This window comes from Candida orthopsilosis (genome assembly GCF_000315875.1).
Source record: "Candida orthopsilosis Co 90-125, chromosome 4 draft sequence".
NCBI lineage: Eukaryota > Fungi > Ascomycota > Pichiomycetes > Serinales > Debaryomycetaceae > Lodderomyces > Lodderomyces orthopsilosis.
The window spans coordinates 1369352-1395271 of record NC_018297.1 but is presented as its reverse complement, the minus strand read 5'-3'; the positions used below and the strand labels follow the sequence as shown (position 1 = coordinate 1395271).

Genomic DNA, 25920 nt, shown 5'->3' with positions numbered 1-25920 from the left:
TGAAGCTGCTCCAAAATGGTACAATCTTGTGGGCTCTCAGAGATTGGTAATCCGCTAAGCAGTCCCATATCTAATGCGATAAACCCGTGTTTCATTGCTGCTATTTCATTAATTAGCAGCTTTGTTCTTGCTATTGTAGCATTGAGCCAAATTGTCCACCTTTTATTTGGCAACTATTACGGACCCTTCAAGATCGAATACAGTTTCGGTCGTCCCTTCAAACTACAAAGTGTGGGGGTCTTCCAGCTCCTAAAATTGAATTTGGTGGTGATTCAGTTAGTCTTGTATATTCTTTTGGTGTTAAACTTGCCAGGTTGGAGCTTGTTATCGTGCTCATTGATTATTGATGTACTCTTACTTGGAGGGATCATCTTGCCATTGCAGATCATTGAGCCAACGAGAAGTGTAGTCGCATTGGCAGCGCCTTCCTTGTACTGGTCAACCCAAGTCGTTTTCGCTTTTGTTGTGTCACTTCAAGACAACCTATCCAATGTAAAGATATTCAATTACAGTTTGGTATCTCAGGTCGCTGAGCTTTGCCTTTTCACGAATGCAACATTGATTTTAGTGTTTGAAGTAGGTTTGTTTTCTCCTAGTTTGGAACTTAAGCAGTACTACGAGTTAAATGACTGGAATATTGATACGGTCCACAACTTCTGGTCTGAGATCACATTTAGGTGGCTAGACCCCACAATCAGAAAGATCTATGAAAATCAAACAATTGACGCTGAAGGTACGCCACCATTACATTACGAACAAAATTGTCTATACACCTATGACAAAACATTGAACAAGTGGAACACCGCAAAGGAACACCATGGTAAAAAGTCATTATTCAGGGTCTACCTTTCCTTATATTCCAGGAACTTGCTATTGATGCTAATCATGGAGTGGATTGCAATAGCGTCAAACTTAGGACAAGCGTTCTTGTTGCAACAATTCATCGTTTACTTTGGCAGTGAAGATCGAAAACCTCCAGTTGTTGGACTCTCCATAGCCACAGCAATTTTCTTTTGTTCTGTTGGTAAATACACCTCAATGAACCGATTTGCAGCAATTCATTTTCGCATTAGATCGCAGGTGTATTCTTCATTGGGTACTTTTGTTTACAGAAAAGCCGTCAACCTTTCTGCCGAAGCAAGAAAGAACAAAAACAGCGGAGAGGTAATCAACAATTTAGCTGTCGATGTGACCAAAATATCTCAATTGGCAATGTATGCATTTGTGGTGAATTTACCCTTTAGATTGTTGATTGGCATTTGGGCTTTGTACAGGTTGCTCGGAGTTTCTGCATTGTTTGGATTTGCCACCGCAGTGGTTCTAGTCCCATTGAGTAGCAAGATCAGCACATCAATTTCAGGTCTTGTCAAAAAGAACATGAAAATCAGGGATGAAAGGTTGAAATTGACATCGGAGATTTTGCAGTCAATCAAAAGTATCAAGCTTTATGCCTGGGAACAGCCAATGTTGAAAAGACTTTTCAGTATAAGAAATGATAAAGAGTTGATAATGGCTAAACAAATTGGCCATTTCAATGCCTTTTCCATGTTCTTGTGGAATACAATTCCCTTTGCAATAACAATCACATGTTTAATCTCCTTTGTCAAACTCACACAGATCTCCTTAATTCCATCAATTATCTTTCCAGCTTTGTCGTTGTTTGACTTCTTGACTGAACCGATTATGCAACTTCCTGATGCAATTGTTGCAATAGTCGAAGCAACTAACTGTTTTGGTAGATTGGACGAATTCTTCTCCATGAAGGAAAAAAAGTCTGAGGTGGTCAGGTTGAGCAAACCGGCATTGCCTAATGATGTGACTGTTTCGGTGAAGAATGCAACGTTTTCTTGGGATCTGGAAAATGTCGCCTTAACCGACATCGATCTCAATGCCAGGAGCGGCCAGCTCACATGCATTGTAGGGAAAGTGGGCACTGGAAAAACTGCTCTAATCAAGGCGATTTTAGGAGAGGTTCCAATCTCCAAAGGTTCGGTTGAGGTGAATGGATCCATCGCTTATTGCTCTCAACAACCATGGATTCAAAATGCAACCGTAAGGGAAAACATTCTCTTTGGAAGCAAGTTTGATGAGAGATTTTATAACAAAGTTGTTGCCTCATGTCAATTGGCGGTAGACCTAGAAATTCTACCAGAAGGAGATGCCACGATTGTGGGTGAAAAGGGAATTGCTCTTAGTGGTGGACAAAAAGCAAGAATATCACTAGCTCGAGCTGTGTATTCCAAAGCCGATATTTATTTATTAGATGACGTACTTTCCGCTGTTGATGCACATGTTGGTAAAAGTATCATACGCGATGTTGTGAGAGGGGTGTTGTCAGACAAGACAGTCATCTTGGCCACCAATTCCATTAATGTTTTGCGATACTCTCTGGAAATTGTGTTGCTACAAGCTGGTAAAGTCGCAGAGAGGGGTAGCTACAAGGAAGTCATGGAGAGGGGTCTGGACCTAGCTAGGCTTATCAACCAACATAGTAATGAGGTGGCACATCAAGAGGAGGCGCCCAACAGAAGATCCAGTGTTGTATCCAACAAAAGTGTGAATGAAGTCGACGAAGTGGACAAAAAGGTAAACAAACCAGATATAAGAGAATCTAGAGCCAAGGGTAACGTGAAATTAAGCGTGTACCTCGAGTACTTCAAAGCATGCAACTTCCCCATGATCATTTTGTATGTGTTTATCTACGCCGGAAATGTTACATGTAATATTGGAGCAAATTATATTCTCAAGTACTGGTCAGAAGTCAACTTAGCTAAGGGACACAACACTTCAGTACTGTTTTACCTCACGATCTATGCTATAACAGGCATTGCTGGTGCAGCATGTATGCTCGCTGCAGCTTTAATTATGTGGAGCTACTGTGTCATTAGAGGATCAAGATATTTCCATGATAAAATGGCAAGGTCAGTATTACGTAGCCCTATGCAATTTTTTGAAACCACCCCCATCGGACGTATTTTAAATAGGTTTGCTGATGATATGAATGTTGTTGACCAGCAGCTTATTTGGTCTATTTTGGCAGTTATTGATTACGGTTTATTAGCAATTGGAGTTCTTTCTGTGGTGGTGTTCAACCTCCCCATAATGATTGTGGTTATATTGATCCTTATGGCTATTTTCAACAGAATTAGGGTGTTTTACATTCCATCGACACGTGAGCTCAAGAGGTTGGTGAGCACATGCAGGAGTCCCTTATTTTCACACTTGCTGGAGTCAGTAAATGGTGTTGAAACTATTCGAGCTTTTGGACAACAAGGAAAGTTTAGTGAAGTTAATGACAAGATTACAAACAGATTTATTCGAGTCCACTACACCATGTTGTCTTGTAACAGATGGTTATCGATGAGGTTGCAGACTATATCAGCTGTCATTCTTTACTCCTCGTCGCTATTCATTTTAGCTACTTTGGGTACATCGCACGAGTTGAGCTCTGGTCTAGTTGGTTTTGTTTTGGTGAATGCATTGAGCATCAGTAATGCTCTTAGTATGATTATTAGAGGGTGGGCCGACATCGAAACAAGATCTGTGTCGTTAGAAAGAGTCATTGAATATTGTGGTTTGAAACCTGAGGCGGCTGACATTGTGAAGGAGTATCGCCCACCCACCAAGTGGCCCGCAAAGGGTGAAATACTGTTCCAAAACTATTACACAAAGTATAGAGAGGACCTTGAACCCGTGTTAAAAGATATCAATGTCAGTATCAAACTGCATGAGAAAATTGGGGTAGTTGGCAGAACCGGTGCAGGCAAATCAACCTTGACAATGGCGTTGTTTCGTATCGTTGAAGCAACATCGGGATACATTGTACTTGATTCGGAAATCACAGACAGACTTGGCCTCTACGACTTGCGAAGCCTGTTGAATATCATTCCACAAGACTCTAATGTTGTTGAAGGAACAGTACGTGACAATTTGGACCCTTTGAATAAGCACACTGATGAAGAGTTGTGGGATGTACTAAGATTAGCCCATTTGAAAGAACACGTTGAGCAATTGGTTAGCAAACATGGCCACGAAGAGAAAGTTGGTCTTGGAGCAATGATATTTGAAGGAGGGTCGAATTTGTCAGCAGGACAACGTCAATTACTCTCCTTGGCTCGAGCATTATTGAACAAATCTAATGTCTTAGTTTTGGATGAAGCAACTGCTTCGATCGATGTGGAAACTGACAGAATTGTTCAAAATACAATCAGAACTGAATTCAAGGACAAAACAATCTTGACAATTGCACATAGATTGGAGACTATATCCGATAGTGACAAAGTATTGGTTCTTGATAAAGGTGAAGTGAAGGAGTTTGATTCACCTGCCAATTTGTTGAATGATAAAGGCTCAATGTATCGTGCATTATGTGAGGAAGGTGGATTGATGCGCAAGTAGGCGAGAGAAGCTTTTGCCTGATAAGTGGATGTTTTATTTATTCTTATTTTTGGGGCAGCTATACAATGCTTTGGTTATAGAAGGTTTATAGAGTAAAATTTGTACCATTGCGTAGCACCTGTCTATGGTGTACGTTTTCGGAACTAACTATGCCCTTATTAAAAGGCCTAGCATTTACGATGATCCCTTGTTATTTTGGTTACAATTGTTCGTGTGGAAGTATGTATCTTCACATAGTCCTTTCAATATATTCTTAGATTAAAGGTAGCAGTAGATTGCCAATTTTTGTGCGACGGTTCAATTGCCCACCATTCTTTCTTAGCAAACTAAGCATGAAGACAAGCTTACTTACCATTCCTAGCAAAAAGACTGAAGAGGTCTCCTGGGTGAAACCACTCAACAATTACCTCCTTTCGATATATGGCAACACATCGTCATATCAAACTGACATAAATTCATTCGAGAAATTGCGTCAAGATATCAGAGGCGTTCATGCCGACAATACTGGATTGAGATTATACTTTAAATATTATAGCCAGTTGGAAGTATTAGATGTAAAAATTCAATTTGCTTCATTGAATAGATCGAAGAAGTTGGACTTTGTCTGGCATGATGCATTCTCACCAGATATCACACATAGACAAAATGCCTTGCCATTTGAAAAAGCCAACGTGTTGTTCAACATTGGCGCATTATTGACCAAATTTGCAATTACAAAGTACAACGAGCTGCAAAGTAGCAATGGAGTTGGTTCCGTAAAGGATTCAATTGTCATGTTCCAACAAGCGGCAGGAATTTATGAATACTTAAATGAGAACTTTCTACATGCACCTAGCGACGACTTGAGCCAATCAACTATCAGATTTCTAAGTAAATTAAGTCTTGCCCAAGCTCAAGAAGTGTTTACCTTGAATGCAATCACTAATGATTTGGACCAACTGAAGAACTCATTGATTGCCAAGTTGTGTAAATCCGCCAGCTTACAATACGAAGAATGTTATAATATGATTAGCCAAGAAGAGAAGGAAAGTTTTAAAATTGTTGATGAATATGACGATTTAGTGGGAGACGATTTAGATGCTCCTGGCGACGATGAAGAAGACTCGCGTTATGTGAATGCACAATTGGATCCATCTTGGGTTTCAATTATTTATTTCAAAACCCAATACTACAAGTCATTAGCGCTTTACTTTCATGCTTTGCAACTAGAGGCAGGAAGAAAGTATGGTGATGCAATTGGGTTCCTAAATCAATCAAGCGCAGTGTTGGAAAACATAAATCCACACGCAATGAGGACCATAACTAAAGGGCACGGAAACGTGTATGACCTATTGGACAATTACAATTATCAAAAAGATGCAGTAGGAATCAAAACTGATGAGCTGGTGAAGGACAATGACTTGATCTATCATGATTTGGTGAAAAAAGATGCCAATTGGAATCAATTAGCACCATTTCAGGTTTCGAAAGTTGTAAACTTGAATGATATCCCCTTGTTGAAGGAGGTTAATGAGCAAGGTTATCAAAATTTTTTAAGCAATGTTGTACCAATAAACATTCATGAGTTATCGAGTTTTTACTCAGAAGAGAAATCACAATTGTTAAGAAATGAGATTGATTACTATGAAGTATCAAAAGAGGAAACTGAATCTTTTCTCGAATCATTAAAATTGCCCAAGGCGTTGCACCAGATAAAACAATCGTTAAAATCATCCGATGATGACGAAATTCCTAATGACATTATTTCCAAAGTGAGAGAAATCTCGACCACATATGAAAGAGACCAACAGTTGGAAGAGGAGAATGTCAAATTGAGACAAAAAATTTATGAGACAATTTCAAAGTTTGATCAATATAGTCATCAAGATGAAGCGATTAACCTCAAACGAGCTCTTTATGAAGCGTCCAACTCAGATAAGAAGATAGCCCTGTTGATTAACAGAGCGTTTTACAAGATCCTCTCTAAAGGATCTAATGACAAGCAATTTCGCCAATTATTTGAGCCTGCTTCTGCTCAAGAAGTTAGTTTAATCGACAAAGACGATGCTCAAGATCAACAAATCAAAGTCTTGGAAACATTCTTATACGATTTGGGAACCATCAAATCAAACAAAGCCAGTTTGATAGAAAACTTGAAGAAAGATATTCACACTGACGACATTTCTGAAATCTTGATGTTGAATGCAAAGCGAATGAGCAATAATGAAATCAAAAGTGTTATATTTCCAGCTGAGTTGAAAAAATTCCAACCATTTATTGACAAGTTGGACAATTTAATCAACAGAGAAAAGTCGATCCTTTCCGATGTGAAAGCTGAATGGGGCAGACTATTGAGTGATCCTGTTGTCAAAAAGTTGCAATCCAGAAATCAAGAGAAGGCTCAACTATGGAGTGAGAACATTGCAAAGATTGAATCATTTTATAAGAATTGGACACAGTATCATGCAGGTTTGGAGAAGGGAAACTCTTGGTATAGTAAACTCTTCAAGCATTGTGAAGAGATATTGAATGCAAATGCAATAAGCCAATCTATAAATTCATTAAAGTTGAACGATTACCCTGGTGCATCGAATACCAATCTTCAAAATTATGCAGCTAGTTCCAACCCGACAGGACAACGGGGACCTAACTATGGAAACCCTTCATATTCTCAACTGCAACCTATTCCCTCCCCTTCACAATTGCCTTCTCAGCAAAACTATAATCCACCACCCATTCAACCGCAATTTTCCGGGTTTAGCTCGCAACCTTTACAGCTGCAGGTGAGCAATGCTCAGCGGTACCCACCAAGTGCGCCCCAACTACAATCACATCCCTCATACTCAAGACCTCCACAGTTACCACCAAAGAATCCACAGAGAGACTCCTTTGGGTCACAACATGCCGCATTCTCGTCTCCACCGATTCCTGGAAAAGAAGAGCAGTCTAAAGTACCACCTTGGCAGCATGCAAATAAAAGCTCTGATTCCAAGAGTGGTCTAATCTATGATCAACCATCAACTTATGATCCCAACATGTATGACTTTTTTAGTAAATAGCTAAGTCTTTAATCGTTCTGTGACAATTGAACAATTGTATTAAAGTGTTGTTGTCTTCTGTTGTATCTACAAGTGGCAATATCCGTTATTTCTATATGGCCTATACTCTCACCCCTTTGATATATCTGTCGCGTCACTTTTCTTTGACATTTCGTAATTAATTGTCCAAATCAGGCAATAAATAAACACCAGAAAAAAAGTCGTGTACAAATGATCCAGAAGAAAAAACGTCAAAAACGCCTGAAGTTTATAAATAGAAATATCTCATCATCAAAGTCACCAAAGGCTGAGTCAAACAATAGCAGAGCTTTGTTCGCCAATCAAAAAGTCCCACATACAAACGCAATTTAGCGAGCCGCCAAGTTAAAGTCTACGCTCTTTCATCATTATAAATACACTTCGATCAACTTTCTTTTATTTTGATCCACTTTTCATTTTTCATCACGCTCGTTTCAGATCACTTGAGGTTACATGAGGGCAATTTACGTTTTATTCTTGACACTACTAAGTGTAACTATTGCTTCTGATGTTGTGTCTTGTAATGCAACTCAGAGCTGTCCTGAAGATTCTCCTTGTTGCTCCCAATTCGGTGAGTGTGGTACCGGTGCTTATTGTTTGGGAGGTTGTGATATTAGATATTCATATAATCTTACTGCGTGTATGCCTATGCCAAGAATGGACGATTATTCAAAGACATTTAACTCAAAGAGCGCTGTTCAAGAGATTGAACTTGCTAATGAATACTTGGGTAATGCAACAGAGGCGGATTGGGTATACACAGGTTGGGTAGATTATTACAATAGCTCATTATTGTTGCAGATGCCTAACCACACCACTGGTACAGTCCTTTCATCAACTAAATATTTATGGTATGGTAAGGTATCGGCTACGATGAAAACGTCACATGGCGGTGGTGTTGTTACTGCGTTCATTTTGTTTTCCGATGTCCAAGATGAAATTGATTACGAATTCGTTGGTTACAATTTGCAAGCTGCAGAGTCCAATTTTTATGCTCAAGGTATTTTGAACTATACCAACTCCAAAAACTCCACCGTCAATGACACCTTTGAGTATTACCATTTGTATGAAATGGATTGGCATGAAGACCACATCACTTGGTCCATTGACAATAAAGCAATCCGTACTTTGAACAGGAATGACACCTGGAACGAAACCACTAAAAGATACGATTTCCCTCAAACGCCATCAAGAATTCAATTCTCTTTATGGCCAGGAGGTGACTCCTCCAATGGGGTTGGTACCATTGAATGGGCTGGTGGTGAAATTGACTGGGATGCCGAAGATATCAAGAAATACGGATACTTCTACGCGCACATTAAAGAGATTGACGTCGAGACTTACGATTTACCTGGAAATGTAAGTCTTTCTGGCAACTCCTCCAATGCGGACGATTATCATGCATTCTTGTACGATAGTACAGATGGAGATGAATCAAACATTTATTTAACAAACAAGAAAACCTGGTTGGGTAATGATGATGCTACAGGTTTTGATCCAGATAACGATAGAGACACACAAAATGAAAATGAAACTACAACCATTGTAAAAACTAGTGGGTCATCGACTATAACTAGTGTGCAAACCTCAACAAAAAAAGTTTCAGCTAACGCACCTGCACAAAACACGGCAGCTGCAAATAAAGCCTCTGCAACACAAGAAGCAACAACTACCGACTATGACCCAAGCGCTGGAGTTGGTGGATTTGTACAAAACTCAAAAGAGACCTCCTCGGGGGACTCCTCCAGTAGTGGTGGTGCTGCAGGTATGAATCTTGAAGTAGGAAAAGAAGGTGTTTTGTTTGCGATTGCATTGGGATTTATTTCATACTTTGTTTAACCAATATAGCATTTTAGATAAAAAAAGTCAAAGGTATGCATATTAGATCAGTAAATTCTATGGCTCTATACTTACAATGCTTGCATCTCTCACGACGACCTTGCTCTTTTGCAACCTATCCGTCATAGTAACTCCCCTTGCATCTTTTCACGATTGGTAGTGCAAAGTATGCGTGTCCAATTTTTCAACTTTTGCTGAATTTTTTTTTTTCGTCGGAAACCAAACAAACAACGCATTAACCAACAGATCTTTAAGATCAATTGACTTGCCTGATTTAGACCTGTCAACTTTTTACCAACCATGAAGATGTTGACTAAATTTGAGTCCAAGTCATCAAGGGCTAAAGGGGTGGCATTTCATCCTAAAAGACCTTGGTGCTTGGTATCTTTACATTCATCCACTATTCAATTATGGGATTATAGAATGGGTACCTTGATTGATCGTTTTGAAGATCATGTGGGTCCTGTGAGAACAGTTAATTTTCATCCAACGCAACCATTGTTTGTTTCAGGTGGTGATGATTATTCCATCAAGGTCTGGTCATTGAATACAAGAAAGTGTATTTTTACATTGAATGGACACTTGGATTATGTTCGTGGAGTTTCTTTCCATCATGATTTGCCATGGATTTTGTCATGTTCCGATGACCAGACTATTAGAATTTGGAATTGGCAAAATAGACAAGAGATTGCTTGTTTGACTGGTCACAACCATTATGTTATGAGTGCCCAATTCCATCCGACTGAAGATTTAATTGTTTCAGCAAGTTTGGATCAAACCGTTCGTGTATGGGATATTTCTGGTTTGAGAAAGAAGCATTCAGCACCAACATCAACAAGATCATTTGAAGACCAACTTCAGAGAAACCAATTGCCACAACAAGATATCTTTGGTAATATCAATGCCATTGTCAAGTATGTTTTGGAGGGTCATGATAAAGGTGTCAACTATGCCGCTTTCCACCCTACTTTACCATTGATTGTGTCTGCTGGGGATGACAGATTGGTTAAGTTATGGAGAATGAGTGATACTAAAGCTTGGGAAGTTGACACTTGCAGAGGTCATACTGGCAATGTATTGAGTGCTATCTTCCATCCACACCAAGACCTCATCTTGTCAGTTTCTGATGACAAGACAATTAGAGTTTGGGATTTGAACAAGCGTGTTCCAATTAAGCAGTTTAGAAGAGAACATGATCGTTTTTGGTTAATTGCAAGCCATCCAAGCATCAACCTTTTTGCAGCTTGTCACGACTCGGGTGTAATGGTTTTCAAACTAGAAAGGGAAAGACCGGCACATGCACTTTTCCAAAACAGATTGTTTTACATTAATGCAGAGAAGCAAGTTCAAGCATTTGATTTCCAAAAGCAAGAAAGTACTTTGCCAATGTTGTCGTTGAAGAAGATTGGTAAAGCGTGGTCTTTTATGAGAACTTTGGCTTATAATTCAACTGATAATTCTATTTTGGTTGTTCATGGAGAAGGTGACAATTCAAACTATGCTTTGATTACATTGCCCAAACATGCCACCGGTGCGATTGAACCAACTGATATTAGACAAGGAGAAGGAAACTTTGCCACATTCATTTCTCGTAATAGGTTTGTTGTATTTATTAAAGGTTCGAAGACATTGCATGTCAAGGATTTGAGCAACAATGTGACCAAAACCATTCAGTTAGACCTGTCAGTCAATGATGTGTTACCAGGTGGACCTGGACGTGTGTTGTTAGTCAAGTCACATTCAGTGATTAATTACGATGTCCAACAAAAGAAGGAATTGGCAGAGCTTAGTGTAAACAATGTCAAGTATGTCAGCTGGTCTAATGATGGTCAATACTTGGCACTTTTGTCAAAACACACAATCACCATCGCCACTAAGGACTTAGAATTGATTACATCGATGCATGAAACAATTAGAATTAAGAGCGCTTCATGGGATGACTCTGGTGTATTGTTGTACTCGACATTGAACCACATCAAGTACACTTTGTTGAATGGCGACAATGGTATCATCAAAACCTTGGAGAATACTGTTTACATTACCAAAGTTACTGGAAACTTGGTTTACTGCTTGAACCGTTCTGGACAGGTTGAAGTTATCAAGATTGATCCAACTGAGTACAGATTCAAGCGTGCTTTGGTGAATAAAAACTTTGGTGAAGTTTTAAGAATCATTAAAAACTCCACTTTGGTAGGACAAAATATCATTAGTTATTTGCAAAAGAAGGGGTTCCCAGAAGTTGCTTTACATTTTGTTCAAGATCCAGAAACCAGATTTGAATTGGCTTTGGAATGCAGCAACTTACAAGTTGCATTAGAGCAAGCCAAGATCTTGAACAATAACACGATTTGGGAGAAATTGGGCGAAGAAGCATTGTTGCAGGGAAACATTGATATTGTTGAATTTGTTTACCAACAATTGCATTTGTTTGATAAATTGGCATTTTTGTATTTGTTCAAAGGTGACACTGAGAGATTGAATAAAATGACCACTATTGCAGAACATAGAGGTGACGTTTCTGCTGTGGTTCAAAATACGTTGTATAGCAACGATGTGAAAAAGAGATGCGAAGTGTACATCAAGAGTGGTATGTTGCCATTAGCTTACACTTTGGCTAAATCAAACAACTTGAATGATTATGCCGCTCAGATTTTGGAGGAGGCTGGCGTTTCTGAAAAGGATGTTGAGTTACCCGAGTTGGGCGATGCTGTTCCTCTTCCTCAACCAATTGCTGAACCAGTTACAAACTGGCCATTGAAAGAATCATCCTTGTCGTACTTTGAAACTGCTTTGCTCACTGGTAAAGTTGAAAACTTGTCTCTCGAAGATGATCATGCGAAAGAAGTCACTGCTGGCGCAGATGCAAATGATGTTAGCTTACAATATGATGATGAGCTTGAAGATGGTGAAGAAGAAGGCGATGCTTGGGATCTTGACGAAGAGTTGGATATTGGAGACGATGATGATTTGGTTGGTGATGAAGCAACGGAAGCAGTTGCTACAGCAGCTACTCTGGAGAATGAAATTGGTGATTGGTTGCGTAATGCCAAGACTCCCGCCACTTATGTTGCAGCTGGTGCTCTAGAACAAGCTGCATTATTGTTGAATAAACAAGTTGGTGTTTCGAACTTTGAACCATTGCGTGAAAGGTTCTTGCAAGTCTATGGTGCTTCTAAATTGTACTTGCCCGGTGTCAATGACTTACCTGCTATGAAAACATACATTAGAGAAGACACCGATGAAGAAGATCCAAAGAAATTCAGACCAGTCGTTCCTGGGTATGATACCTTGGAGGAGCAATTGCAACTAGCATTTAAGAAATTCAAGGCCAATAATCTCGAAGATGCAATTAAAACTTTCAGATCAGTCATTTACACAATCACAGTGTTGAATGTTGATGATGAAGCAGCAGAGACAAAATGTCAAGAAGTATTGGTTTTGTGTCGTGAATACATTCTTGGATTGTCTATTGAATTGGCACGTCGTGCATTACCACCAACTGATGTCAAACGCAACTTGGAATTGGCATCATATTTCACCAAGGTGCAGTTACAGCCAGCCCATAAATTAAATGCATTGAATGTGGCCATGACCCAATCGTTCAAAAACAAGAACTTCGCTAGCGCTTCTTATTTCGCTGAAGAATTTTTGAAAATATCAAACACCGGTCCACGGGCCGATCAAGCAACCAAATTGAAAGCCAAAGCCGATGCGGTTGCGAGTGACTCTGTTGAAATCGATTTTGATCCATTTGCTGAATTCACCATTTGTAGTGGAAGTTTCACTCCAATATACAATGGTGAGCCTAGTGTTACTGAAGCATTGGTTGGTGCTACCTATAAGCCACAATTTAAAGGATCTGTTTGTAAGATTACCGAGATTACTACAGTTGGTGTTCCTGCTTCTGGATTGCGTATAAGAACATAGGTTTCAATAAAAAAATAAAGTACAGTTTTGTCTAACATGTTTGAGTAGAGTAATCCCACTTCTCCTCCCTTCCTCCCTAAAAGCAACATACACTTTCAACGCCATCGGAGTGGTTTCCAAACAGTATCCCCTCGATTGGGATGATATCGCAATGGTTCATGAAAGTGGTTCATTGATTGGCGGCTACTACTTCGGATATCAGGAGAAACTAAACTGCCGTCATCTGTGACTTAGTCAAACAGCCAATAGTTTACGTAAGTTGTAATCTCATATGCTTTAATCCGCCTATGCTTCACACATTTACATTCATTGTTTCGCAACAAAAATGGGAAAGGTAACATCAAATATAAGCTTGTAGTTCAATGCATGTTGCTGCACATATGCTCATACGATTAATTATGTGACAGGTTATTTTTTATTTTTATTCTCTATTTTGCAAAGATACGAAGACTAAAATTATGAAACTATTTGAGGTTCACTTTTTAGTTAATAGGAACTAGTAATTAAGTTGTCATAAACACATGACTGGTGTAGGTAGTTACAGAATTGAATATTAAGGTACATATGCATTACCAAGAAAAACATATTATAAATTTGGGACATTAGGTGATGACAATAAGCACTTACACTGGCGAGTATCTCTTTACTCCGGTTACTCATTAGTAGAAAAAGCACCGCTCGTATTCCAGTTCATCTCCCTATAAATACCCCTTTTCGGCAACATCTTTGGTTGAGGAGTAGTTGGGGGTGGGGTTTGGAGTTTTGAATGAAACGTGAAACGAGAAAAACGTTTCCTTTAAACTAAACAACGCGTCACGTGCAAGTCGGCTTTTTATCCAAGGCTCACAATTCAAAATATTGTCACCGGAACTAGAGGTCAGTTTTATACAGAAAATTGTTTACATAGCAAAACAATAAGTAAACTAACCTTTCGCGTTCGGCTGACTAAAATTGTAATCATCTGTTGTAGACCTGTTATAGTGTTCAGGTATCATTTATACCCACACTCTTATAGGTGAAGAAGATTTTATATCTTCAGGAGTACAAACACAAAAACTAACGAAAACTAAAACTAAAAATACAACACACAACACAACTGAGAATGACAATAACACACACTGCATGAACAATTGAACAATGGGTTATATAAAAAAAAAAACTTCATCCAACAGTCCCCTTTCAATACCAAATGGTGTAGACTAGTTAACTCTTTCTTTCATCACTTTTCACAAGGGAAATTACAACCAAAGCTTTTAACTACACTGATTCTAGGTATAGGGAAGTTAAGGTCGGTCCAAGATACGAAGACGGTACCCAGATCTTTATTTACTAAAGCAACCAAAACAAAATCCATTGGCCATTGCACTAAGTTAGGCAAATATCCAATCTTTCAATATCAGAAAGCAGCACACAATTGACAGGTCCGTCGTCTTTGCACGTTATCACACATTATCTTACGTAATTGTACACATACATACGCACATACAATGAAAGGCTTGACGCTATTTGGTACAAGACTGCCATACCTTAAATACGTGGCTGTTGTATTGACAGTTTTGGTGGTATATACTCTTACCCATGGTGCTACACTGTATACAAATATCAATCAAGAAGTACAGCAACTGAGACAGCAAGAACAGAAGGCAGGTAGTGATAAAGCAGCCACTGAAAAGGTCCAAGTTCCTGAAGAACTAAAACATGAACCAGCACCAAAATCCAAAGCTAGTTTAGAAGATATACAAAAATTTCAAGAAGAAGTGTTACTGGGTAAAGAAGGTGGTGGAAATGCAGCGGATGCACTTAGTGAGGAAGAGAGGAAAGCAGCTGCGGAAGAAGTTAAAGAATGGGCAGCCAAGTATCAAAAGGGACAGGTTGCACTTCAAGATAAGCCCAAAGAAAACATAGCAGATAACCAACAAGATAAGCCAAAAGATCAACTAACACAAGCTCCTCCTCCTTCTTCTAACGAGAAAGTAAGTGCGACGTTTGTTACACTTGCGAGAAACTCGGAATTATACGATTTAATTAAATCAATTCGAGTAGTTGAAGATCGTTTCAATCGTAAATACAATTACGATTGGGTTTTCCTCAATGATGAAGAATTTACTCAAGAATTTAAGGATTTAACCACAGCTATTGTGTCGGGAACCACCAAATATGGTAAAATCCCCAAAGAGCATTGGTCGTACCCTAATTGGATCGATTTGGAAAAAGCTGCTGCATCACGTAAACAAATGAAACAAGATAAGATCATATATGGAGATTCTGAATCATATAGACACATGTGTCGATTTGAGTCTGGTTTCTTTTGGAGAAATCCATTGTTGGATGAATATGAATGGTATTGGAGAGTTGAACCTGGTATTGAAATTAATTGTGATTTGAATTATGATTTGTTTAAATATATGCAAGATAATGAGAAAGTTTATGGGTTTACAATCTCAATTCATGAATTTGAGAAAACTATTCCTACGTTGTGGCAACATACTAAGGATTTTATTGAAAAGAACCCCCAGTATGTAGCTAATGACAATTTCCTTGATTTTATTAGTGATGATGGTGGTAAAACTTACAATTTATGCCATTTCTGGTCGAATTTTGAAATTGCCAACTTGAATTTCTGGAGAAGTGAAGCATACTCCGCCTATTTCGACTACTTGGATTCCACCGGTGGGTTCTTTTATGAAAGATGGGGTGACGCACCAGTACATTCTATCGCTGCCGCTTTGTTTTTACCTAAATCCAAAATCCATTATTTTGAAGATGTCGGATATAGACATCATGTATACGGACAATGTCCATTGAATCCCCAATTTAGGTATGAGCATAAATGCTCTTGTGATCCAGAAAAAGATTTTACGTTTAGAGGATATTCTTGTGGTAAGAAATATTATGATAAGATGGGATTGACTAAACCTGCTGAATGGCAACAGTACCAATAAAGATGATATAGGATTGAACGGAGGGATAGGTGTTTATGTGTTTATAGTTAGGAGTGAGTGATGTATAGAATAGACGGTTTTAATAGGTTAAATTGGGTTATATGGGTTTAACTTTGTAGCAATTGACGCAACTTTAGAAATATGGGAAATAAGAGGTCGTTTCCCTCTCTTTCTTCCCCATCTCCATCTCTCTCTCAGTCTCTATCTCATCTCCTTGACTCAGAATGGATTAGTTGTAAATAGTGACATCGTAAAAGTTTAAAACGCACAATGAAATCTGATCCGATTTTTTCGAGATATTTCATGAAACTAAAGTAAATTTGTAAACTAGAAAACTATACGCTTGACTAAAGAGTTAATTGTGGGAGTTTGTAGTTTAGTCTTTAGTCTTAAGTTTTCTTATATGGTCAGACTAAAAAGACCATACAGAAGAAGTGGGATGTCGTTTCAATTTCCTAAATCTTACGTTTTCGTCTATTCAAGATCATTCTTCTTATCACTTATGGCCTTTGATGTCTTCTAATCCGATTGTTTATTCACTCAAAGTCATAAGAGGGTCTATGTGTAAAGATGCACCTTCGTATTGATCTTCTTCTTGAGCCTCTATACCATAAGCATTAAAGTTTGAGAAATTATACACTACCTTTTCAGAAAAACTTTTGTGTAATTTGTTTTTACTGACACGCCACAAAAACATTCAAATTGAAGACACGCGACGTAACAGACACGACACTGTCACCAGCACTAGCACTGGCAGAGTCACTGGCAGAGTCACTGGCATAATTTTCATACCACGTGTTTACTTTTGGGTATTCAAACAGTTAATTCCCACTCTGTCTCTGTATACTTATCGTACTATATATTTCAACTACCTAACCGAAACATACCTTGTTCCTCATTGACTTGTCTCGCATATATCGTTATTTACTCAAAAAGAGAGAAGTTACTGTAACAAGGCTTAAATTTACGAAACAACAAATGAGGTTTAAATATGAAGAGGACACGTAGATTACCTTAATCGATTATTGATGAGAATACAACAATCATTTAGTGCAGTTTACTCAAGAAAAACCCTTGTGTTTGTTAAGTACAAAATGTAGAGTCTAATAAAAGCATACTACAATACAAATATCGTACGTCGAATACTAAGAAAAAAACAAAACAAAACAAAATCAGGCGAAAGAAGAAGACGAGGACGAAGAAGAATAAGTAGAATAGAAGAAAATGCAGGGTGATCAATAGTGTAGTGGCACAGCTCAAATGAAGTGTCTAAATAACCTATAAAGCGTATCTCTTGGTAGTAGACCCTTAGCAATAAACGCCATATGAATGCTGTCCTACTATAAGGAAACAGCCGCCTTGTGTGTATAAGTCTCCAGAGGAAGATCGACATTTAAAATTTCACTTTGAGTTGTTTTTCTTTTTCTTACGCACCACAAAGCCACATACATAACAAGGGTTACAAACAATATAAAAATTCCAACGAAACAAACTAAAATTAACCAAGAAAGATAGGGATTACATACATCTTTCAACCTCCTACTTTTTCCAAAGTTCCAGTTCTTCATATTCACAAGGACATCCTGCCAATTTGTATTTAACAGAAGCTAGTTTGGGCAGAACGACAGAAATCGTATAGATCCTCCTCAAGAGTCATGTCTTCAACTAGATCCAATGCCCGTTTGATCAGATTTGCAATTTTTGCTTTGGTCTTGATTGGATGTGGGTATATACTTACCAAGGGAACATCCTTTCAACCCCAACAGCCCCAACAGCCCCAACAGCAACATTCTAAGCAGTCGTCTTCTTTGCAGCAGAAGGGTACTTCTAGCGATGCATCATCATCTCAACAGAATATTGAACTTCCATATACCCCCAAAAACTTGGGTCCAGTAGCTAAGGCTCACATTGGCAGTGGTGGAACACCACAATACATTGATCAAAAAAACATTGATCCTGCCACTTACTCACCCGAGAAGGATAAAATCAAAGCTACATTTGTTTCATTGGCTCGTAATAGAGATTTATGGTCATTAATGGATTCGATTAGACAAGTTGAGGATAGGTTTAATAAAAAGTACCATTACGACTGGGTTTTTCTTAATGAAGTTGACTTTAGTGATGAGTTTAAACAAACCGTATCTCAGGCTGTTAGTGGTGAAGCTAAGTTTGGGTTGATTCCCAAGGATCACTGGTCTTATCCGCCTTGGATCGACCAAGAGAAAGCCGCTTTAGTCCGTGAACAAATGAGAGAAAAAAAGATTATTTATGGCCATTCTGAATCCTATAGACACATGTGTCGATTTGAATCGGGGTTTTTTTGGAGACAAGATATTTTAAAAGATTATGAATATTATTGGAGAGTTGAACCTGATATTAAAATCTTTTGTGATATTGATTATGATATTTTTAAATGGATGAAGGATAATGACAAGAGTTATAGTTTTACTGTGTCATTACCTGAATATAAAGAAACTATCCCAACCTTGTGGGATACTACAAAGGAATTTATTGAGAAAAATCCCCAATATTTGGCAGAAAATAATATGATGGATTGGTTAAGTGACGATAAGGGTAAAACATACAACGGATGTCATTTCTGGTCAAATTTCGAAATTGCTCGTTTAGATTTCTGGAGAAGTGATGCATACAGAGCTTATTTTGAACATTTGGATAAAGCAGGTGGGTTCTTTTATGAGCGTTGGGGAGATGCACCAGTACATTCAATTGCAGCAGCATTGTTTTTACCTAGAGATAAAGTTCATTTTTTTGAAGATGTGGGATATTTCCATGTTCCGTTCAATAATTGTCCTGTCGATCCAAGAATTAGATCTGAACGTAATTGTGTCTGTGATCCAAATAAGGACTTTACTTGGAGAGGGTATTCTTGTGTTACTAAATATTATACTGTTAATAATTTCAAAAGACAAAAGAATTGGGAACAATTTACTGCTTAGAAAAAGAGACAGGACATGAGAGACAAGTCGGTTGGTACACTTTAGGGGAGGGCGACCCTGGACGAAATTAAATCGAGTGATATGCATATGGCACTTCGATTTGAATTTGACATTTATTTAGTATCTATTATAGACCTAGTGGTGAAAGAGTACTTTGTATTTCTGGGTGTCATAAGAAGGAAACAATTATATTTCATCTACTTTCCCTTGAGCTTTTACTTTTGTATATATACGTATACTAGCAGTTGATCCAAAATACTTATGAATCCCCTTCTAAACTGCTCTTTGGTATTGAAACCTTTGTAATGTGGTTTGAAAGTACCTTGCACGTGACTCCTTTCAAAAATTCCAAATTTTATATGTTACTCAAGAGTTGCAAAAATAAAAGTCAAAGTACTTTGTTGATAGTCATGTGTTTCGGACTTACTCAAAGTAGATATATGTGTACATGAGTAATGCGACTCAAAGTTTGATCCCCATTCTCAAAGAAGAAGTTGTCACAAGTAAATCACAAAGGTTCAAGTTTACTTTGCTCATCGTTTTTGTCAAAAAAGAAAAAGAGGTTATATCCATTTTTCTAACGCAAGTAGTCCATTGATATACAGACATACTCTCTACCATCCCTTGACTTTTTCACACCTTTAGTTGGTGTGTAGTAGTAACTTGTGACTATTGTTGTTATTGTTGTTGTTTGTTACATCTTAAGATTTCAATCTGAAACAAGTTTGTGAATGACACAAACCCAAAACAGTTATATAAAACATATCACAATACATATCAATACACACCACAGTCATAAAGCGTCATTATCATCATCATCTGTTTCTTCCTCTTCTTCCCAAACCTAATTGATTCAAACTAAGGTAGTCAAATTTGATTACAACTATATCCAAATACTATTCTACTATCACTGCTCCATACTCAAACGCTTCAAAACGATACAATTTGAGCGTATATGCAAATTGTTTCAAAGTTTAAAAGTTTCAAGTTTTCCTTTTTCACATTCTTTTCATTGTAATTGGTGCTTTTACTTTAAAGGTTTTATACTTTTTGGTTCCTATATTCCTAAGTTACAACCCATTCACCCTACTGCCATCGCCACAACTTATTGAAAGAGCTAAGAAAGTTCCATCACTTTTGTTTATTCTTTCTTTTTGATTTCAAAACTTTGCAAGAAACGTCATTCCTATTTTTATTTTAACTTGCCTTCTTCCTACGTTAGTGAGATTAGTTACCATTGAGCATAGTTTTCTACTTCACGGCTGTATCGTAATAGAAACAATCTTAAGAAGAGTCAGCCAAAAAAGGTACACACTCCACCCACTCCACACCTTTTAATTCATAATTCGCGTCTTCACCAAATTTCAATTTTTTTTATTGTGAGGAAATTTATTGCACCATTTATATAGGTATAATGTTTAGTCAAGTTGATACTCATACTCATACCACTACCACAAACACTTCTGCTGCTGCTGTTGCTTCTACAACTACCAGTCCAACTACTACAACCACCGCATCAACTACCCCAAATATCCCATCCTTGGAGACTTCTAGACTGGTACTAATTTCATCAATTATATCATCCAGACCAAATACTGAACCACAGATGTCTCATGATAAAGTAATTTCCGGCAAGGTGTCACCACCTGTTATGGAAGCGCAACAACAACTGCATTTACCAATAAGACCTCAAACTCTGTTACATCCCTCTCCCCCACCACTATCAGAGAACAATAAACGCAAGGCATCAACTACATCCCCTTTGAATGCCAGTCCACCAACAGGTTGTCAATCTGCTACTAGTACAACAACTGCAGGTAGCAATAGTTGCAACAGTGCCATTTCGCAAGCTTCAAAACGTCACAAACCGATGTCTCTAAATTTGAATGTTCCTAATAGAAATGCAGATTTGGCATTAAGGATTGTAAGTCCTGGACTACCGGCTTTAGACGATGAAATGAAATCAACTATAAAGCTATCACAGAGGATTCAGCAACAACAAAGGTACTTGATTGCTAGTAGACGTGGGGTGGATGTTGACCAAGAAAAGTTTGAAGATAATGGTGATACTTATGTCGATGAAGATATTGTTGCACAGCAAGTCCTGAGATCAACGGACAAAGATGCCCCAGGTGAGTCTGAAGGACAGTTGTCAAGCACATCATCGAAGAGTCAAAATACTTCACCTATGGAATCAAATAAACTAACTGGTGAGACTACAGATGCAACTGGTCAATTATCACTTTCACGACTGGAAAACAAAGAAAATACAACTACTCCAACAACTACCCCAACAACTACAAAATCACCAGTTTACGCTCTAGATGATTCGGACATTACTAGACTTTCAAGTTTGAAAAATAGAAGAATGAAGAGGAAAAATGTTCCTGCTCCATTAAATATAGGAACATCATCAAATACAGCCAACAACCCTAATCTGTCAAAACCCAAACTGCATATTGCTCCATTATCTATACATTCAGCCCCTATTCGATCAGCACCAACACGACCAACCGTTAATTTGAGACACAGAGGAGGCGGTGTATTTGGAAAGTATTCTAGACCAGTCAATATACATCCAGTGCCGCCAACTTTGTCCTCAACATACCGTCATTCGATGCATCCCTCGTCACACAATCCACAACAACAACCATATCACTATTTGCCACCACCAAGAACAGCAAGATTGAATAATAATAATGCACCACCAATGGCGTACACCGTAAGACAAGGACGTCCCTTTTCATCTCAGCAACAGCCACAGCACCCACAGCAGCTCCCTCGTGGAGTACGACTAGTCCCAGCACCTAGTACAACCGCACAACAGTTTTCCATGAGATATTTACCTATTGTACCACCTTCATCAACAATGCTAAATTTCCAACAAAGACAGTACCAGCAGCAAATGCAACTGTCGCAATCACAAAGAGATAGAACTTCTACTGTTGGTGGAGCTAGTATGAGCAATTCAAGACCAGGGGCCGTAACAGATGTTTTTAATGACAATTTTCAAAAATCTACTCCCTTGCACTCACAACCATTGTCATCACAAGTTGAATTTTTCAAACGTGTTAATGTTAATGGATCAATAAATCAAGAAAATGCAAAAACAAGTGATGACATTGTTGAGGATGTCGATGATGATAAAGCACCAGTATCACAGGATGAGATTGACGAAATGCAACAAAAATATGCTTCGAGTCGAATGGTTATGCCTCAATACGTGCCTAGTTTTCAACAACAACAATATGCCAGTGCTAATGGTTCAATGATGATGACGATGGTGCCAAACATGGCTCCTCCTGCCTCTTCTGTTGTGCCAAATGGATACAATTCATCTCCATTGAGGGGAGGACTGAAGAGTGAAGTATTTGGTAGTATTAATTTCATGAATGAAAATATATTCAATTTCAGGATTTTTGAACGCAAGAATAAATCTGGAGAAGGAGAGCAAAACATAGATGGTCAATTCAGTGAAGTTGATTATGATGCCGAAAGACAGGCATTGTCTACTTCTTCATCTGCTGCTTCTGCTTCGCATTCGGGCTCATTTTCAGCGTCTCCATTGGAATCTAATGATAAATGGAGCTCACCTAATGACGGCGATGCTTTAAATAATGGTGAGGGGGATAACTTGTCAAAACGGAGAGAAGAGAAGGAAGTCATTGATGACAAACACAATGATGCTTCTGTAAACAGTACCAATGATGATGCTGCTGTTGAAGAGGACGATGCAATAAAAGAAGAAGAGCAAGACAAATCGAAAGAGGGAAGTCAAGATTGGTTACGTTACGAGAAGAAAAAATTTATGAAGATTTGCGAAACTTGTTGGGATGAATTTGTCAAGTCAAGAAGTCAACAAGGGTAGACAGTAAAAGTATCTGATTAAGGTGGGGTTTTTTTAGAAAAGTTCGTTTGGTTTCCTTTTGGTTCTTGTGGCTTTAGTTTGTATATGCTTGTTTTTTATGTAAAGAGTTTTAATTAAAAGTGTTTTGAATTTTTTCTGGAAATGCACAATCAGTACTCGGTGTAGCATTCGGAGTATACAAGCTCCCTGGCTCAGTAGACAATGAGTCCTACAAAGAACCCAAGAGCTACACAAACGTTCCCGATTTCAAAGGCTCCACTGTCGTAAATCCCTCCATTGGTAAATGTGCGACATTGGAAGAAAAAAAGACTTTTTAAGCGGGTGGGTGACAAATTGAAAAAAAAGAGAGCCCTTGCAACGATCTCAAGCTCATTGTAGAAAGCACGCCACTGTTGCAAACTATATTACATGTTAAACAGTGCAATATCACTCAGACTTCTAAGTAGATCGTGTATATCACGATCTACTAGAATAAAACCTGTGGGTCAAGCGTTTACCCGTTCAATTATACCACGACTGTTTTCAACGATACCTCGCCACTCATTTCATCAATCGTGGATCAACTTCAACAAGCAACAACAAGATAAACATGAAGATGACCTAGAGAAAACTAGAAAAGAATACGAGGCAAAATTGAACAAAAATTCTCAAAAGAAGGAGGAGACAGAGGAGAAGAAATCAAAGCCAAAGGATGAAGAGTCGAAAGAAGAATCGAAGGAAAAGACGAAAGATAAAGAAGAAGAGGAACAAATACGCGAAGAGTTGAGAAAGAAATTCATGGAAAAGCACCCAGGAGCAGAGCCAAAAGATTTCAAGATTTACAAGATCGAATGGAAACAAATTGCCAATGTGATGTTTCTCACCACTACGTCATTATTGCTTTGGCTTTATATAATTTCTACAATGCAAGATGAGAAAGGGCAACAAGAGTTATCAATGCAAAGTTTTATAACAAATTATTTGGAAAAGGGTTTGGTCACTAAGTTGACTGTGATTAACAAGTATATTGTTGAGGCTCTGTTGATACCTGGAGCTGTAAGTAGTGCCACTTTTACCAAACCCGATGGATCACCAGCTGTTCTGTTTACTATTGGTTCAATAGAATACTTTGAAGATGAGCTTAACAGAGTTCAAGACAGGTTAGATATCCCAATGAGTGAAAGAATACCAATTGTTTATGAAGAAAAGGGATCCTGGATGAGTTATATTTTGCCTATCTTGCCAACTGTGTTGTTAATTGGTGGGTTGTACTACTTAACAATGAGACGTATGCCTGGGGCCGGTGGCTCTGGCGGCGCTGGAGGTGCTGGAGGTCCAGGGGGATTATTCAAAATTGGTAAATCAAAAGCCAAGTTATTCAACCAAGAAACCGATGTTAAGATAAAGTTCAAGGATGTTGCTGGGTGTGATGAATCAAAGGAAGAAATCATGGAATTTGTCAAGTTCTTGCAGGACCCTAAGAAGTATGAAAAATTGGGTGCCAAAATTCCTCGTGGTGCAATCTTATCGGGACCTCCGGGTACAGGTAAGACCTTGTTAGCTAAAGCCACTGCCGGTGAAGCTGGTGTACCATTCCTTAGTGTTTCCGGTTCAGAATTCGTTGAAATGTTTGTTGGTGTTGGTGCATCTCGTGTACGTGATTTGTTCAAGACAGCAAGAGATATGGCTCCAGCAATCATTTTTGTTGATGAAATTGATGCCATCGGTAAAGAAAGAGGTAATGGTCGTATGGGCGGAAATGACGAGCGTGAAAACACCTTGAACCAATTGTTGGTTGAAATGGATGGATTTGATACTACTGATCATGTGGTTGTCTTGGCTGGTACTAATCGTCCTGATATTTTGGATAAAGCATTATTGAGACCAGGTAGATTTGATAGACACATTTCCATTGATGTCCCTGATGTTGAAGGTAGAAAAGAGATATTCAAAGTGCATTTGAACAAATTGAAATTGCAAGCAGTTGAGGATATCGATATTAAACAAAAGGATGTTGATTTTGCCAAATTCCAACAATTGAAAAACAATGCCATTGAACAATTAGCTGGTAGATTGGCCGCTTTGACACCAGGTTTTGCGGGTGCTGATATTGCCAATTGTGCAAACGAAGGTGCATTGATTGCCGCTAGAGAAAATGCATCGGCTGTTGATGTTCACCATTTTGAACAAGCTATTGAACGTGTTGTTGCTGGATTGGAAAAGAAATCAAGAATTCTTGCCCCTGAAGAAAAGAAGACTGTTGCTTATCATGAAGCAGGCCATGCTATTTGTGGATGGTTTTTGGAATATGCTGATCCATTAGTTAAAGTATCGATCATCCCACGTGGACAAGGTGCTTTAGGATACGCTCAGTATTTACCAAAAGATCAATATTTGACATCAGAAGAACAATTCAAACATAGGATGATTATGACCCTTGGTGGAAGAGTCAGTGAGGAATTACATTTCGATACTGTCACGAGTGGTGCTTCTGACGACTTCAAGAAAATCACTCAAATGGCACAGCAAATGATTTTGAACTTGGGAATGTCGGATAAATTGGGTCAAATATGTTACGATACCGGTGATAATGGTAGTGGGTTTAAAGTACATAACAATTATTCCGAAGAAACAGCTAGAGTAATTGATCAAGAAGTTAAACGTTTGATTGATGAAGCTTATGTTGCTTGTCATAAATTGTTAAAAGAGAAAATTGATTTAGTAGATCAAGTAGCTGAAGAATTATTCAAAAAGGAGGTTTTGACAAGAGAAGATATGATTAGAATTTGTGGCAAGAGACCATTTTTGGAAAGAAATGATGCATTTGATAAGTATATTCAAGGTCAAGATGCATTCAAAGGTAGACCTAAAGCTTCTGATGATGTGCCACCGGCAGCACCGGCATAGATGTCACCTAGAGTGGAGTATAGTATTCTAGATCTAGAGATTTTTGA

The 25920-nt window shown here is 38.4% G+C and overlaps 8 protein-coding genes across 8 annotated transcripts; all 8 read left to right on the top strand. All coding sequences in view use genetic code 12, as the record gives it.

Annotated features, from left to right (window-relative positions):
* Positions 1-15: 15 nt before the first annotated feature.
* Positions 16-4398, top strand: CORT_0D06690 (hypothetical protein; the record flags this gene model as incomplete). Its single annotated transcript, XM_003869587.1, has 1 exon — positions 16-4398. The coding sequence occupies one exon, from the start codon at positions 16-18 to the stop codon at positions 4396-4398; it is 4383 nt and encodes a 1460-aa protein (XP_003869636.1).
* Positions 4399-4730: 332 nt separating this feature from the next.
* On the top strand, positions 4731-7436 carry CORT_0D06680 (Bro1 protein; the record flags this gene model as incomplete). The annotated part of the gene is made up of 1 exon (XM_003869586.1): positions 4731-7436. The coding sequence occupies one exon, from the start codon at positions 4731-4733 to the stop codon at positions 7434-7436; it is 2706 nt and encodes a 901-aa protein (XP_003869635.1).
* Positions 7437-7907: 471 nt separating this feature from the next.
* Positions 7908-9293, top strand: CORT_0D06670 (Utr2 GPI anchored cell wall putative glycosidase; the record flags this gene model as incomplete). Its single annotated transcript, XM_003869585.1, has 1 exon — positions 7908-9293. One exon carries the CDS (start codon positions 7908-7910, stop codon positions 9291-9293), a length of 1386 nt encoding a protein of 461 aa, XP_003869634.1.
* A 300-nt stretch (positions 9294-9593) lies between these two features.
* Positions 9594-13220, top strand: CORT_0D06660 (Cop1 protein; the record flags this gene model as incomplete). The annotated part of the gene is made up of 1 exon (XM_003869584.1): positions 9594-13220. The coding sequence occupies one exon, from the start codon at positions 9594-9596 to the stop codon at positions 13218-13220; it is 3627 nt and encodes a 1208-aa protein (XP_003869633.1).
* Positions 13221-14707: 1487 nt separating this feature from the next.
* CORT_0D06650 (Mnt2 Alpha-1,2-mannosyl transferase) lies at positions 14708-16162 on the top strand (the record flags this gene model as incomplete). Its single annotated transcript, XM_003869583.1, has 1 exon — positions 14708-16162. The coding sequence occupies one exon, from the start codon at positions 14708-14710 to the stop codon at positions 16160-16162; it is 1455 nt and encodes a 484-aa protein (XP_003869632.1).
* A 1655-nt stretch (positions 16163-17817) lies between these two features.
* CORT_0D06640 (Mnt1 Alpha-1,2-mannosyl transferase) lies at positions 17818-19119 on the top strand (the record flags this gene model as incomplete). The annotated part of the gene is made up of 1 exon (XM_003869582.1): positions 17818-19119. One exon carries the CDS (start codon positions 17818-17820, stop codon positions 19117-19119), a length of 1302 nt encoding a protein of 433 aa, XP_003869631.1.
* Positions 19120-20533: 1414 nt separating this feature from the next.
* Positions 20534-22987, top strand: CORT_0D06630 (hypothetical protein; the record flags this gene model as incomplete). Its single annotated transcript, XM_003869581.1, has 1 exon — positions 20534-22987. One exon carries the CDS (start codon positions 20534-20536, stop codon positions 22985-22987), a length of 2454 nt encoding a protein of 817 aa, XP_003869630.1.
* Positions 22988-23395: 408 nt separating this feature from the next.
* On the top strand, positions 23396-25873 carry CORT_0D06620 (Afg3 protein; the record flags this gene model as incomplete). Its single annotated transcript, XM_003869580.1, has 1 exon — positions 23396-25873. One exon carries the CDS (start codon positions 23396-23398, stop codon positions 25871-25873), a length of 2478 nt encoding a protein of 825 aa, XP_003869629.1.
* Between the last annotated feature and the right edge of the window lie 47 nt (positions 25874-25920).